Source organism: Colius striatus, chromosome 1 (genome assembly GCF_028858725.1).
Source record: "Colius striatus isolate bColStr4 chromosome 1, bColStr4.1.hap1, whole genome shotgun sequence".
NCBI lineage: Eukaryota > Metazoa > Chordata > Aves > Coliiformes > Coliidae > Colius > Colius striatus.
In genome coordinates this window covers 61,956,787-61,972,411 of record NC_084759.1, presented here as the reverse complement: position 1 = coordinate 61,972,411, position 15,625 = coordinate 61,956,787, and the positions used below count along the sequence as shown (strand labels likewise).

At 42.5% G+C, this 15,625-nt stretch overlaps 1 protein-coding gene across 1 annotated transcript in view; it reads left to right on the top strand.

Annotated features, from left to right (window-relative positions):
* The window catches only part of SH3RF3 (SH3 domain containing ring finger 3), a 258,831-nt gene that overhangs the window by 181,101 nt on the left and 62,105 nt on the right, over nucleotides 1-15,625 (top strand). Inside the window, exon 4 of the mRNA XM_061997231.1 lies at nucleotides 11,761-12,132. Coding sequence (XP_061853215.1) covers nucleotides 11,761-12,132 — 372 coding nt within the window. The remainder of the gene's footprint in view (nucleotides 1-11,760; nucleotides 12,133-15,625) is intronic.

Below are 15,625 nucleotides of genomic sequence, written 5' to 3'. Positions count from 1 at the left end.
TTTTTGGGCCAAGAGCTGTCTTCTTGTTCTATGTTTACATAATGCATCTCACAATGGTGTTCTGATCTGTGGCAGGAGTTTTTCAGCATTTAATGGCAAAAATAATAAAAGCATTATTAACAAACATCTCTAAGTGACTGCATTGCACGGTGTGGTCACAGCTTGCAAAGATTCAGTCTCCATGGGACAACTTGTCTCTCTGCCTACAGAACGTAGGTATAACCCAGGGCAGTCCATTTTCACAAAGGAATGTCTTAGGAAAATATTTAAGCTTGAGTGATTCCACAAGCAGAAAAAAAAAGCCCAACCTAGTGTTCTGCACTTTCAGAAAGATTTCCAACTGTGCAGATTTTTTGCTAGCCCATTAATTTTGCCATCTCAGAATTCAAACAGCATGGCCTAGAGCAGTGGTTTTCCAAATTCCTTCCCGTTGTAGCATACTAACATAAACAGCATTTGCATATGGATGTCATAAAAGTGACTAATACCGGCAATCATCATACTTTATTGCAGTAATGTGTCACATATGCCTAAGCATCCTAAAAGACCTGCTCAAAGCTCATTGGCGCTGAAGAAATGGCACACCTCTTATCTAGCAGTGACACCCATAGCAAAGCAAGCTTTGATAGAAAACAGCTGTAGATAGGCACAAAAGAGGGAAGGGTACTAGCTGCTTCACTGCGTGACTCAACAGCAGTGGGTACGTGTCTTTTACCCTAAACCTGATATCAAACTCAGGAAGTTGAACAAATAGCATTTTCTAGTTTGATAGCTGGGAAGTTTAATGAACTCCTGACTGCCACTGTTGGAGAGCCATCTGACTCTGCTCTTGTACCTAATCATATTTTAACATCACAGATTCTCCAAAAAAAAGGTTGCAAATGGTTCCTCTAGGTGAGGGGCAGTCAGCAGTGCCGTAAGTGTGAGGCTGAATGCTGCCGTTTTCAGTCAAGAATTGGAGGGAATTTGTCATAGTTCAGCCTTGTCAGATTTTTCTTCCACAAGATGAGTGCAGAGGGTTGTAAACCAAATTACATCATCATATAGCAGAGAAAACACATTCTTCTATCTTACAGACTGGCTTTCAAAGCTTTTGGTTACTGATCAGGCTTCCTACACAACTGAGCTGGGCGTGATTATGCCATGTGCAACAGCCACTGCTTTCTAATGCCATCACAGGTGTGATCCACCTTTTAACAAATATGACAGAAATAGAAAGGTATATATACATGGTAAGATGGCCTCGTGTAAAAACTGTTTTAAAATAACTGTTCACTGCATTGAGTGAAGAAGTATTCAGAGTTGTGCTCCCACTGAGGGAAAAGAGAGCTGTACTGTTGTACCAAGCATCGGCACACCTATGTGGGAAGGAGGCGTTTTCAGTGTGCAGGTAATTTCAAGCACAGTTTAGCCATAGGACAGGGTGACCCTGAGACACAGACTCAGGCTGGCAAGTTCTGTCTCTCTCTGGACAATTCTGTTTTTTCATCTGTGTACCTAGGTGAGAAGACCAGTCTCCCTGTAACATGGATGATCTGTGTATCCTGGTGTGCAGCTGCCCATCTCAAACACATGTAGTTCATCTCCCATTTCAGAAAACATCTCAAAACTGTCCCTCTAGGGACGCATCAGACATGTAGGTAAAAGAGCAACACATCATGTCCCAACATATCTTCTCCCCAGCTGGCAAATGGTGAACCCAAAGCCTAGACACAGCTCTCCAATGATACAGCAGCTCTCTTGACTGGTAGCTGACAACCTTTGATGTTGGCTGCTTCCAGTGAAACACGCAGGGTGACCCTGGAACTGGTGCTGCAACTCTCCACCACTTTCAGTCTTGTATTTGAGAAGCAGGAGCCAGGAGACTATGTAAAAAAAAATGTCTCTTTCAAAATGTATTACACAAAGGACAAAGGCTGTTTATCACAACCCTTTAGTGCTAATGTCTGCTTGAAGTGTGTATACCTTGGTTCCTTTTACAAGCAACTGAACCAAAACATTTTCATGGCATTTGCTTTCATTCTTCATTTCACTGCTTTATCAGAGATAGAGCGGTACATTTATTTGTGTGTGATTCCCCACAGGTAATCTTCAGTTGCAGCACATAAAACTTAATTTTCCCCAATTGCACAAGATTTCTTATTCTACACAAAGTTGTAAATCACCACAACAAAGGCTCCTCGCTTGCTCAGTGTAGGAAAAGCCTTGCAGTACTTAAAAAATTACTTTGGCTTTCCCATGTGCTGCAATTCCAAGAGCTTCTGGGAGCTTCACAGATTTATCCAACTTTATGCTTTCTTCAGATAACATTGATGACGTGAGGTGCCTGTAGGCCTTTCTCTCGTTGTCTGACAGAATTCTTTTGTTATCAAATTTAAAAAGGATTTCAGTAAATACATATATATTGTTTCTTTCATCCATGTCATTCATCACATTAAGTTGGAAGTGTTTTCCTTAAAAAAAAAAAAAGGACACGGCATTGTTGCTTCCTTTGCACAACCCTGAACATTATAAAACCAGTATTTTCAAGAGTAATATTTCCAGGAACAAATCTCAGAGAATATGCAGAAGGGCATGATGCTGTGTCTGGTAGCATGTGCACACAATGCAGCTCTCAAGAACGCAAGTGTCCACATAACAACGTGGGCATCATATTGCCTTATTCACAGTCCCATTTATAACTACCTGGGGTCATGCACCGTAATTTAGAAGTCATTTGCTTTGAGACTTCCTTCCAGGCTTGAGTGTGCATTGACTCTGAAGAAATCCCCTACTTTAGTTGGTGGTATTTGACTTGTCAATTTCCAGTTAATTCAAAATTGTATGGGTAGTTTTGATCCCTCAAGTAAACAATAGCACCAGGAGCCTTGTAGAACCTTAATAAAGGAGGTAGATGGGTCCCATAAAACTTCAGTTTTGTCTTGGCTCTTTTTAAGGAACATAAGCTCTGCAGATATTGCCTAGAGATCACTCGTGCTCCACACATCTCTACCCTAGGAACTGAGTAGAGTGTCTCCTAGACCATGTTTGAGTTCCAGCTGACTCAAAGTGAAAGTTTCTGCAAGTGAAAGGGTTTCTAGATTTCAGCCTGAAGATGCTTCAGGGGGCTTCCCTTCCTTGCGGTAACTGTCAGCAATGGTAAAGGGCTCATACAGCTGCCAGGTGTCAGTCAGGTATGAAGACTACATCTGAACTGCTTTAAAATGCCTTCTGAATCCATCTTGGTCTCCTGTCCAGGCTTCTGCCCAGCATAAGTCTGCTCCTACTTCTCTTACTATCACTAGCATCTTCTGTCATTGTGCAGGTGGGTGCTTGGGCTCATAGGGAGAGTCACAAAGCTTCTCCATTTAAGTGTGAAGGGGACTCAGAATAGCCAGAAAGCTGGTGGCTTTCTACTAGGAACGTGGGAGCGTTGTTTCAGGTCTACCGTGGCTGTTCCTTTACAAAGGCACTTCGAGCCAGGAGCTCAGGTACCCATGTGAACTTCCAAAGCTCTGTAGCCTTAGCCATTTTTGTGTCTTAGAAACCACACCTGAAAAATGTTTTTCTGATGGACATCTTGTCAAAACCAGCATGTTCCTGGGAAGTATTTAAGTTCCAATGAGTTTTGTTTTTTGATGAAAAAATAGTTTGACAGTAAACTCACAGGCTCTAACAGGGATTCTTCTGGTACTGAAATTGGTGCCAGATGGGTACCAGTCCTTCCACCGTTAAAGGCAGCTGGTATTTTGCCACTGGCTTCAAAGGAATTAGGATCAAACCCATGACTGCAATTTTTATTTAGCTTTCTGAATAATTTATAAGTAAAAATAGGTTGGATTCTGCCATTCTTTCTGATGTTGAGTAAAGCTGCATTTGGTTACATTTCTTGCTTTCAAAGGAGCTTTGGTGCCGTCAAGAGCATCTCATTATGAAAAAGGATGTCCACAGAGGACAGATAGGAAGAGAAGAAAAGGAAATCCTTAGGCACATTGAAGACACACAGCAGATCTGAGATTCAGAGATGACGGATCAGAGTAAGATAGTCCTCATACTTGGAGCTGAAGGCTAGCTAGCTAGAATTGTTTCAAGGAGTAGAGAGGGATGCAGAAAGCGTACTTCTTTTTGATGAGTTCATCTATTTTTAATGCCATTACAATTAGTTTTATTTTGTTTTCTTCTCAGTGATTTGAACATAAGGTTACTTGCTGTGCTTTGCTCCTGAGCAGTCTTTGCAGAAGACTGCACATTTTTCTGGGATTCATCAAGCCATGTGTTTGTTCTCCATCACTGCAAACCATTTTCCATCTTAAAACCGTTTGGAAAAAAAGGGAAAGAAAAAAATTTTCCCAGTTCACCACCCAAGGCTTAGTGTTTACTTCTGCTGCACGCATCATTTATTTTCATTCTGCAAGATCATGATGACACGTTCGTCCAAGCACATGCTGTTCTAATATGCTACATTCCTTCGGCTTCTCAGCGCGTTAGAAGTGACATTGCTGCTAAATGAGAAAGATCTTGTAAGACAGAGAAATAGTTTGCCAAGTATCACTGCCTTTCGGGGAACCATGTTGTAGACAAAAAGTGTTGGCTTGCTTTTTCCAGGCTATACATAACTGTTCTTGTATGACCCTTATCAGGAAGGCTATCTGCTGTATGGTTTTAAGGGACTTCCTTCCTTGAGAGTAGGCTAACATATTTAGCAGGCTTTTGGAAGAGAGAATTAGACATACGTCTCAGCCTATGAGGAACAGGAGCCCGGAGGAATAGGACACTTGAAGTTTGAGATGTGTCCTAGCAAAGTGTTTCTGCAGCTGTCGCTCTGTGTGAATGTGTTCAAGTAAGCGTATGTACTGCACTGCTTGTGTTTTCTAGGTGCGTGGAGTAACTCTGCTCTCAGTCACAGTGTGGGCTTTCAGAAATCCATGATGGATAAACCACTTACAGAAAATCTGTTCCACATTTGCTTGTCCCTCCCTGTCAATAAATTAGAAAAGGCAGTAGTGGATTGCTAGAGATTAACACAAAAATATTAAATAATGCTTCGTTTTAGCTGTAACATTTTCTCTTAAACTGTGCCTTACTAATGATTCTTCATTAGAAGGTAGTACCTAAGTGAATAATTGAGATAGGATTTTGTAGCTTCTGTCCAATGAATTTAAACTGTTGGTGGGGAACTTGGGAGGCTTTCTCTAAGGATTTTTAAATCTGAATTTACAAAACATATAAAAGATGAAAATTATAGATGCTCTCAGTATGATTCGGTTGAAGAGCCTTTGGCACAACTTTGCTAATATCTGATTAGTAAGTCCTTGGGACTGCTGTGTTCTCACTTTACTAACTTACCCAATGATCATGCAAAGTATCAGGTAAAGTATTACATACTTTCTCCTACTGTGTTGGACTACAGTAGAAGAAAGGTTGTATCCTGTATTTGCCAACAGGAATAACAGTAAGGAAAAGCTGCTAAAGCTTTCTGAAATAGAAACACTGCTTTTTGGGGATGAAAATGCTTTCACAGATGCAGTCCTCTCAGGGACCTAGCAGAGACAGAAGACTCTTGTATAGTTATGCCATTACTTATTTAATAACTTCACTGTGCTTCAGAACATAAATTATAATACTAGTAAGACTAATTTAATGAGGGCATAAGAACTTAATATTTCCTGAAAGTAACTACTCTGAAGTGAAAGTGCAGTAATAAATTCAGACTGTTTATTTTAATCACAAAATCAGCTATGGAACTCCAAGTTGCCAAAGACATAATATAGGGATGCACATGATCTTCTCAATATTTATGAACTGTAAAGTACAGAAATTAGCAATCCCTAGGTGAAAATAGTTTCAATCTTTCAAGGGGACATTGTCAAGAAGTTTTATTAACAATTTTAGTTTTCCTTCCTGTTCTGCACAGTGATTCCTTTTCAAAACCTTGAGCACCTTTTTTAACCAATCTGTTCTTTTTCATTAAGTATGCATTGATTTGTATGGTTTTGGAAATTTTCACTTTTAAAAGGAGCCTGAAGTAACGTATCTCTGATCTTATACCTGTATTTGAACAGCACCATCCTTTAGCTAATACTTTCCATAAAGATAGACAAAAAGCTTATGCAGGAAATAAAGCATTGGTTTCCTGAAAGTTTTAATAAACTACTTTCTTGTTCAAATTTGCTTCAGTTTAATGAAATACTTAAGCAGATATGTAACACTGAGAATTTAGGCAATCCTTCCTTATTGAGAAAAGATTGTCATTTTAGTCCTGTTATTGACACTTTAATTTGCATAGTATCAAGTGCTGAAGTATGTTGCTAAATCAGAAGCAAGGTCCTCTCATTGGTAGGTCAGATATCAGTCTGACTAAGGGTATTCAGTAGCAGGATAGAACTTACTGTCCTCCATCTCACAGAAAACAGCACCATCACTGACCTGCAACAGGAGTTGCCGTGGTGACCACTGTGTGTCAAGGTGTCCCTTAGAGGCCTAAACTAGGCTAGAAGAATTTTGCCACTACTGTGGATTAGTAAATGAACTGGCATGATTTTCAAGGCAGATGCAGTGAAGGTTAATTATTTAAATCTGACCTAAATTTCCCATTACCAGAATAATAACAGTGAGTTCTTCAGTAATAATTTGTCATTCAGAATAAAACTAGAATTAACTATTACCCATGTTAGACACAAAATAGCTTTTTCCTCAGTCTTCATCCCAGATGGGATATGTAATAGATGCATAACGTTGACCATTGAAACTATAGCTCATTAAATCACATTAGGATACAAGGGACATATGTAGTCCCGTGTGAGGGGAATCAGATTACTATAGATGACAGTTTCTGTCCTGTAAGCCCTCATCTTTAATAGAGAAATGTGTTGAAACTGTTTACAGGTGGTCCTTTTTAAGCCCACATTTATCAGGAGCTGGGGTAGACCTGGAGGTGTGTATGTGTGTGACTGTGTGCAAGCGTGTGCAACAGAGACAGAGGAGGGGAGAGAAAGTCACCATAATGCGTTCTGCAGGAAAATGAAGTTTATCTAGAGACTAATAAAAAGAAACAATTTTGGCAGTGGAGAAGTCCTGAGTGAAGTAGCTTAATGTTTGTACCTTTGTCGCCCATATGGTAAAGTCTCAACTAGAATATCTAAAATAGTCGTATCTAAAAGCCAGAAGAAAAATACCTTTCCCTTAGTTCACATTTCATGGGATGGCTGGCTGGAGGCCAAACTCATGACAGCTTGCATTGTGAAGGGGAGAGCAGTGTGGCTCCCTGATCAAGGTCAGCAAATTTTTAATGAACGGAACTTGATTACTGTTCCCTTTGTGGGAAAAGGTTGTTTGGAGGTCAGCAAGGCTCTGTGCACAGAGGTATTCCACATGCACCCTCCTTCACTTTCAAAACCAGACGAGACGGAGCTGTTTCCATTATGGTTCCTTGCAGCTGGGGAATGCCTCCCTGAGAAACAGGCACAGTAGCACTATGAACTGAGGCTGGCTTATCCTTATCTCAGCATGCAGCACCCGCAGTCAATAGTCACTGAAACCCTGTGAACAGTTTTACTGTGTCATTTTATCATGTGTCTTGCATGGTATCAGCCCTCAGCTATTGCAAGGCTTGCCCTCACAAAGTTTCATGTTCCCAGACCCACTATTGCAGGGCTGCTGACAATGTTTGACTGGTGTGGTATTCAAATTCAAGCCTTATCCCTTTAAATCATATATTGAGTTTTATAGGACATCTGCTTGTTATGGAATGGATTTGGGATAAAATCAGTTCTGCTGCAGTCTCAAGGACATTTTACAATTTGGGATTAGTGGGACCAGATTTTCAATTGTAGTTTTTTTCTAGAGGAGAGATCAAAAATGGGTGAGAAAGTTTGAGTTCTGGTATTAGGGGTTGTTTGTAAGAGCTACAGCTTTCCTGAAATGTCAAATTCCTGAGACTGACTGTGGGTCAGAACTTTCCATTAAGCTTTCCCCCCTGAAAGCAGATCTGCCTGAAGATCAGATGACAGACACCAGAAAGCAATGCTTGTTTACATACTCAGAGTTTAAAATAAGAAATGTGCAATCATGTTTATGTTTTAAAAAGAGTTTCTAAAAGTTCTTTGTGAAGTGGCAGCATCATTCGCTTTTACAAAGTAGTAAGCAGAACCTCTTCTCTGGTATTCATAGCCTATTTGGGAAGTACCTCCCAGCATCTTTGGGCAAAGCTGTTTAAAAACAGTTCTCTACAAAAATGAAGTTGTAAAGCTAGAAAGCATTTTTTTGTCTTGGCAGATCAAAATATTTTTTTCCCAGTATTTCAGGAAGACTCTGTCATTCCCAAAAGTTCGTTAGCTTGTCTGGTTGGGGGAGGGGTTTTCTTACTGACTTTCATCTTCTACTGATACTGAGAATGACTTTATTTATATAAATACAGGGCTATGTTTTATCACTCCATGTTTAGATGCCAGCTCTCTTATTGACCTTTTTAACTAGGTTTTGCTTTGGACAAAAAAAAAGTGATGGACTTTGTTTTAAAAAGAAGAGCTTTAGTGTTAGATTGGATTCCAGCCAGTGGTATTTATAATCTAATTCTTACAAGAGAATCAGAGTTTTGATATTAAGAGCTGGAGCATTTCATTGTCCATATGGAGCATTGTCGTAAAATCAGGAAGTTTGAAGTGATTTTTTTAACTCTATGTTTTCTTGTGTAAAAATATGTTCTCTTCCTGCTTGCTGTATCCTCTCACCCTCTGCTGTAGAAAAGAATCATGCATATTTGATGTCTTTCTCCTTTTCCCCTTAATATTCCAAATAATTCAGCTAGACTATCTCCATCAATTGGGTAAGCGGAGCTGTAACACTTACTTAAGGGAGGGGAGCCATCTGGTTTTCTTGTAACTTGGAGCCTGCTGGCAAATGCTAGGTTGTACCAATTTAGAGCATGATGAAGTGGGAAATAATGGACGTTCTCGAAGAATCTGAAATGGGATCAGCTGTTATTGGCAAAAACTGGCAGGTGCAGTGCACTATGCTGGCTGTAAGCGTGGTCTCAAGTTGGAGAGTGCAGCTGAGAAAATGGCCTGCTAATTGAATGGTTGCAGGATTTCCAGCGGCTCTGACAGTAGTAGAGCATCATTAATTGAAGGCTCTTGGTTGACTTGGTGGAAGCTGTCACACAATCAAGGATTCTGCAAGTTGATGTTTACTTTCTAGGTGTTTATTGCCTGTTACTCAGAACGGGTCCTTGTGGAGTCAGAAATGCTTTCAAACTTAGGAGGACTGGCATAAGGCTAACATTATCTATTTCTTATTTTTATTTAAAGCATGGTGAGAGTGGTTGGGAGTCATAAAAGCTACTTAGTTACATATTTGTTTAACTGCACACACTGCACACATCTATTGCTATCTTTCCCATCCTTATCTTTTTCCCTTTTATTTACGCTTGTTTTAGGTTTCTAAACTGTCTTGAAGCAGCAATTCTTTCTCTTTTTTTTTAGAGTCTGAGAAGACCTTGTCTTCACCTAAGTTTCTTGGATGCTGCAATTGATATAGTGGTTACAGAAACAAAAATAGCCTGGTTTTGATCCAGGATAATATTACGTTCACCTCTGGTTTATAGGGGTCTGAGTGTATGCAAAAGCATTTGTGTGTTAACTGTGGCTCCCTTTTTCATCTGTTGTTTTTATTCATTAAATGCAAACATATTGCAGTGCATTCTACTTTAATATAAAGGTCTGTTGGCAAAATGTGTCATTCTCCCTCAGCTGTTAGCACCCCTTGAGGAAAGATCTATTGGCAATGAGTGCTGGACAGAAAGCACTGCTGACTTCAGAGTGTATTGTTGATGACTGTAACACTCCTTTATTCTTGTGAGGTGTAGCGTTTCTGTATGAGTTATGGTGCTAGGAGGTAAGGGACTTCAGTGACAAGGTTGTCTCACACATCATGCCTTTGGCATTTATAGGCACAAGGTTATCTGTGAGTATAGATTGAATGAGGAACTGTTCTGAATGTCCTGTTGCTCTGCTGTCTCCATGGGCTGCAGGCCAAGCTTTAAACCCTTCAGGAAGACTGATCACAGAATCACAGCATCACAGAATCTTAAAGGTTGGAAGGGACCTTGAAAGATTATCTAGTCTGACCCCCCTGCCAAAGCAGGCCACCTAGAGTAGGTCACACAGGAACTCGTCCAGGTGGGTTTTGAATGTCTCCAGACAAAGAGATTCAACAACTCATCTCAACAGTCCGTTCCAGTGCTGTCATACTCACAATGAAGAAGTTTTTCTGTACGTTTCTTTGGAACCTCTTATGACACCAATTTTTCAAGTTGGACCCCAAGTAAGTCTTCCAGTAGCTATTATACTCTTCCCTAGGTGAGATGATACTGCAGGAAAAAATGCTTTCAGTTTGTGTCTGTGTTTGGATAACCTGCGTCAGGTGGGAAGCAGGGAGATTAAATAGGAAAGATTGGGAAGCTGTATCCCTGAATCAAACCCCTGTGTGGCAAACATCAAGCATAGGCCTATAATGGACCTGGGACTAGCAAGACATTGAAGAAGAGGCTCCTGCGTCTTTCTCTTAGCTCTGTCTCTGCAGCCTGGGAGAAGTTATTTTAGGGAACTCCATTTTTTTTTTTTAATGTCGTAGCTTGATGTGCACTAATTTGTGGTGCCTGGTTCTAGCCTAAGTCCCCTAGATGTTTATTCTGCCTCTCTTGATTTTCTTGGCATTTAAGAAGTAGATGGAAATAACCTACCCAGTCTCAGAAAATTAAATTGTACATCATCCTGGAGCTGTACAGTAACACTTGGGCTGAGAAAGGTTTTGGGAAACAAAATGTACTAGTGTGCCTCCTGGGCACCTGCCTGGCCAACTGGGAGATGGCAGACAGATGATGAAACCAGTCTGGTTTTGAGACCTGTCCCAAGTCACCTCCTTTGCCAGGGCAGATCTACCCTGCAGCAAGCCCTGCAGGTGTGCAGGCACACATAGCACCCCAGAGTCTGCTCTGCCTCAGTTGACAGCCACCACATTTTGGTGGTCTGCATGATCCCTTTGCTGGGGCCACAGATAGGCCACCAGAAAAAGATCATGGCGCTTTGGGTAGGAAGACCCAGGCAGGTGCCATCAGCAAGCTGTAGTGGACTGTTAATAGTCATTTTTTTGCAGGATCACAGACTGGTAGGGATTGGAAGAGACCTCTAGAGATCATCCAGTCCAACTCCTTGCTAAAGCAGGTTCACTTCTATTAGAACACACAGGAATAGCATCCAGGAGCATTTTGAAAACCTCCAGAGAAGGAGACTCCACACCCGCCCTGGGCAGCCTGTGCCAGGGCTCCCTCACCTGAACAGGAAAGAGATTTCTCCTTGTGTTAAAGTGGAATTTCCTGTGTTGCAGCTTCCTGCTATCCCTTGTTCTGTCACTGGGCACTGCAGCAAAAGACTCATCCCATCTTCTCAACACCCATCCGTTAGGTATTAAGTGTTGATAAGGTTCCCTCTCAGTTTTTCTTCTCCAGGCTAAACAGCCCCAGGTCTCACAGCCCTTCCTCATAAGAGAGATGCTCCAGTCCCCTGATAGTCTCGGTAGCCCTATGCTAGAATCTGTCCAGAATTTCATTGTCTCTCTTGAACTGTACTCGTGAATGAGATTGTTCCTCCCCAGGTGCAGGACTCTGCACTTGCCCTCGAACCTCATCAGGTTCCTCTCTGCCCAATTCTCAATCCGTTAAGAACTTGCTGAATGGCAGCACCTTTACCTTTTACTTCTTCTCTTTCCTTTTTCCTCCACTCACAGCTGAATGAATCCGCCAAGCAGCTCATCGAGATGGACAAGTCCTGCTCAGCTGCCGCCTCGGGCTGCGATGTGCCACTGCCAACGGAGACGGTGGCAGTGGCAGCGGCGGCGGCAGCGGCAGGCCTGGCCCCATGCTCCACGCTGGCAGGTGCAGGGGCAGCCGGGGCAGCCCAGCGTCAGGCGGAGGGCAAGAAGAACGCCAAGAAGCGCCACTCCTTCACCGCCCTCAGCATGACGCACAAGTCCTCTCAGGCCGCCAGCAACCGACACTCCATGGAGATCAGCGCCCCTGTCCTCATCAGCTCCAGCGACCCGCGGGCGGCCGCCAGGATCGGGGACCTGACTCACCTCTCCTCCAGCGCCCCGGCACAGGTAAAGTGAGGGTGGATGTGGGGTTTGGGTGCCTTTGGAGGACGGCATGCCGCTGCCTTGCCTCTTTCAAAATGGTGGAACTTTGCACAAAGCAATTGCATGGTGCTGTCATCCGGGTGTGACAGTACCTGGCATCTATCACTTCCATGCTCATGTTAATCAGTGAGCAGGCATGAGGAACCAGAGGATAAAGCCAAAATTGATTCATGATTATGCAACACATTCTTAAAAAAAAGTAATCCTGCAATTCGTTTGACCTAATGCAGCTTATGTTGCATCATTTTCTGGTGTAGAAAGGAATAATTTTGAGTGCTCCTATTACCCTGAATGTTTTTGTTGGACTGCAAGGTAGCAATGCCCGTATGAAATTCACACTTTGGGATTAAAAAAAGATTTTTGGAGTAATTGTTTCCCTACAGATAACTGGAGGATGAGCAAATTTGCTGACTTTGACAAGTGTTGTATCCAGCAAGTAGCTGCTGTTCAGAAATACCCAAACCATCACACCATCACACGTGCTGAGGATGCAGTCCCCCGTCCTTCCCCTTCTTGAAAGAGAGAGTAGACGAGCATATCCCAAAAGGTCCCAAAAGGGTCCCAAAAAGGACCTTCCAAGACATTTCTCCTGGGGTGGAAAACAGAAGCCTAACTCACTAGAGATGCACTGAATCCCCTCGCATATGCCCAGTGTTTCTGTTGATAAGGAAAAACAAGTGGTAATTTGCAGTTTGAAGGCATAGAAGAGAAAGGAGAAGAAGAATAATCCCAAACATCTTCTACCATGGCCTTCATGCTAAGTCATCTACACACTTGATATGCAGACTAGCAGCCACAAGTTCATTCTACAGAACAGGTCCTCGTGGTGTGTACTGCTTGCTAGCACCAAGATAACCTAAGTGTGGCAGGCTGGCAGGATCCTCCCACCTATCATTTTACAGCTGAAAAAGGCAGCCCTGCCCATTTCCTTTCCCTGGCTATGCCTTCTCACCCCTCACACTCATATCCTCACATCAGGACAGTTGTGAATTGCTTCCTGCCCCTGTGACAGCCCACTGCAGGAAGTGATCCCCATTACAGCTGCCACCTGTGTTGGCGTGTGTATAGACAGCTGGGAGCAGTGCTGGAAGGGGAACAAGCAGGAAATGATAGAGACTGCCTTGGGCAGAAGTTCCTGTTGATGTCCATTTGCGGTGCTGGTGGATCTCCCCTGTGGGACTGGTGCAATTCCCAAGATCGTGGGGTCATCTTTACATCTGTGGTGTATTCTGCCCATGGCATGAGCCCCCAGGCCCCTGCAGCGTGGGTTGGCAAGGACACTGGGGGAGGCAGGGTGCCTGTGTACATGCCAGTTTGTGCCACAGGGCTAGCTAAAACATTGTGCCAAGGGGTCACTGCCACAGCAGAGCAGCACCCTCTGCTCCTCACTCAGCAACTCACCTGCCTCGGCTGTCCCTCCATGTGGAGAGACAGCTCAGTGCAACTGTAATTCAGCTAATTTTCTTCCACATGTCTTTTCCAGGCAGAGTCTCTGTGCTGCTTCTTTCAGCCCTCATCAGGAGGGTCAAGGTGAGGATACGGCCAGCTTACAAAGCAATGCTTGTGCCAAGACATACCAGGGCATCTGTGAAGCAGCACAAGCACTAGACATGAGTGAGGGTCCCAAGCTTGTCAAGTAAATGACACTCAGGTTTTTGGCACTCAGAGTGACACATTTGGACTTTACAGAAATGTTACAGACTGTGGCTTTTCTGTTCTTGTGCTCATCAAAGGAAAAACCATGCGCACCCTTTGCTAGAGTCATGTGAAGACTCATTCTAAGCTCATAAACCACAAAAATTAGACCATGAAAGTGCCTTGACTGTTCTTCCCCATTTTAACAGAACTGGTGTGCAAAACCCCACACATTCTTTGCAGACCATTGTGACATTTGAGTACAAGTGGTGGGGGTTCAAGAAGGGCCTCATGTTCTCTGTAACAAGTTATGATTATCATAATCCAGCCTGAAAGAAACTTGGTTGAGCCCTTTGCAGCATATGGGAAGACACATGCAATCAAATGTCAGGATCAGAAGTAGAGATAGGGCTAGGGTATAATGAAGCCATCCCAGTATGTCCATGGTGGGAACATATTTGAGGAGCGGTTCTTCTGCCTCAGGGCATAGAACCAGTTTGCAGACCAAGCAGCTGTGCACATGCCTTCTTAACTGCTGGCCAAAACCATCTTGGACAAAATCTAAGGAGTGGAAAAAGTGTCTTGGTGGTTTGGATCAACCTTAGTCAAAAGAGGTTTCCCTCTGTCAAAAAGCGTTATTGCAGCCCAAGGATCCAGCCACCCCAGGTATGGCATTTGCATGTATGAGTGCACTTCTTTGCTTTTGGAGTCTGTACTATTTGCTTTCTGGTTTGAGAGATTGTCAGTGTTTAACCTCAGCCAGCAACTGAACACCATGCATCTGCTTGTTCGCCACCTCACCTCACACGGTGGGATGGGGAAGAGAACCGCGGGGGAAAAATGTAAAACTCGTGGGTTGAGATAAGAACAGTTGTTCAGTAAAATGAAATAAAATATCAACAACAATAATATATTGTAATGATGAAAAAAGAAATATATCAGAGGGAGAGGGAGGTATAAAACCCAAGGAAAATAAACCATTTTCATCTGCAAACTTTGCTATGAATATGAATCTGTTGGGGAAAAGAAAAATGGAGCTGATCTCACTATATTCTCTTTACTGGAGGAGCAGCCTCTAGAAAAATGCCTCACTGTCGTAAGAGTAGCAATAAAATCACGAGAGCTACTAACATGAATTCACCTGCTTTCAGCCTTCTTAATTAGGTCTACAAAGAATACAGAATTTGCCTCTTACAAAATGTACATTAAAATCATGCAGCTATATTTATATATCTATTAATCCTATAATAATAGGGGTTAAATTTTAATTAAAAATGTCAGAAATCCAGTTCCCTCTTTGCCATCTGTTAATACCTGACATGGCTCTGAAACAATTAATGATGCTGCAGCCTTAGACAGAAAATCAGTTCAGCATTTTTCTTGTATTCATGTGGCTGAACATCAGCCAAAGTAGCATAAACAAAGAGCCCCCGAGCTTTTACATCAAGGCATTTGGGACAGTGAGAATCTTGTCTTTGGATCATTTTGTTCTAAAATGCATTTGGCATTTTGAAGATAAATGTTCTTTACATCATGTTTGGGGTTTGACATCTTGACAATCTGCAACCTGACTCTACTGCTGCTTTGGAAGTGCTCAGGGGTGTTGCTGAGATCATGGGCAGGTTGGTGGGAAGGCTCTGCATGTAGCTGCCAAACAGTGAGTTATGCTGCAGGAAGGTGTCTCACCTTTTCTTTCTTCACTTGAAGAGGACCCTCTCTGCCCTGCAAGTCATTGTCACAGCCCTTGAGTGGTCCTCTCTCTAATCATCTCAGTCCCCTGCTAGTTTGCAACAGCAAGTTGAGACAAAGTATATTTCTTATA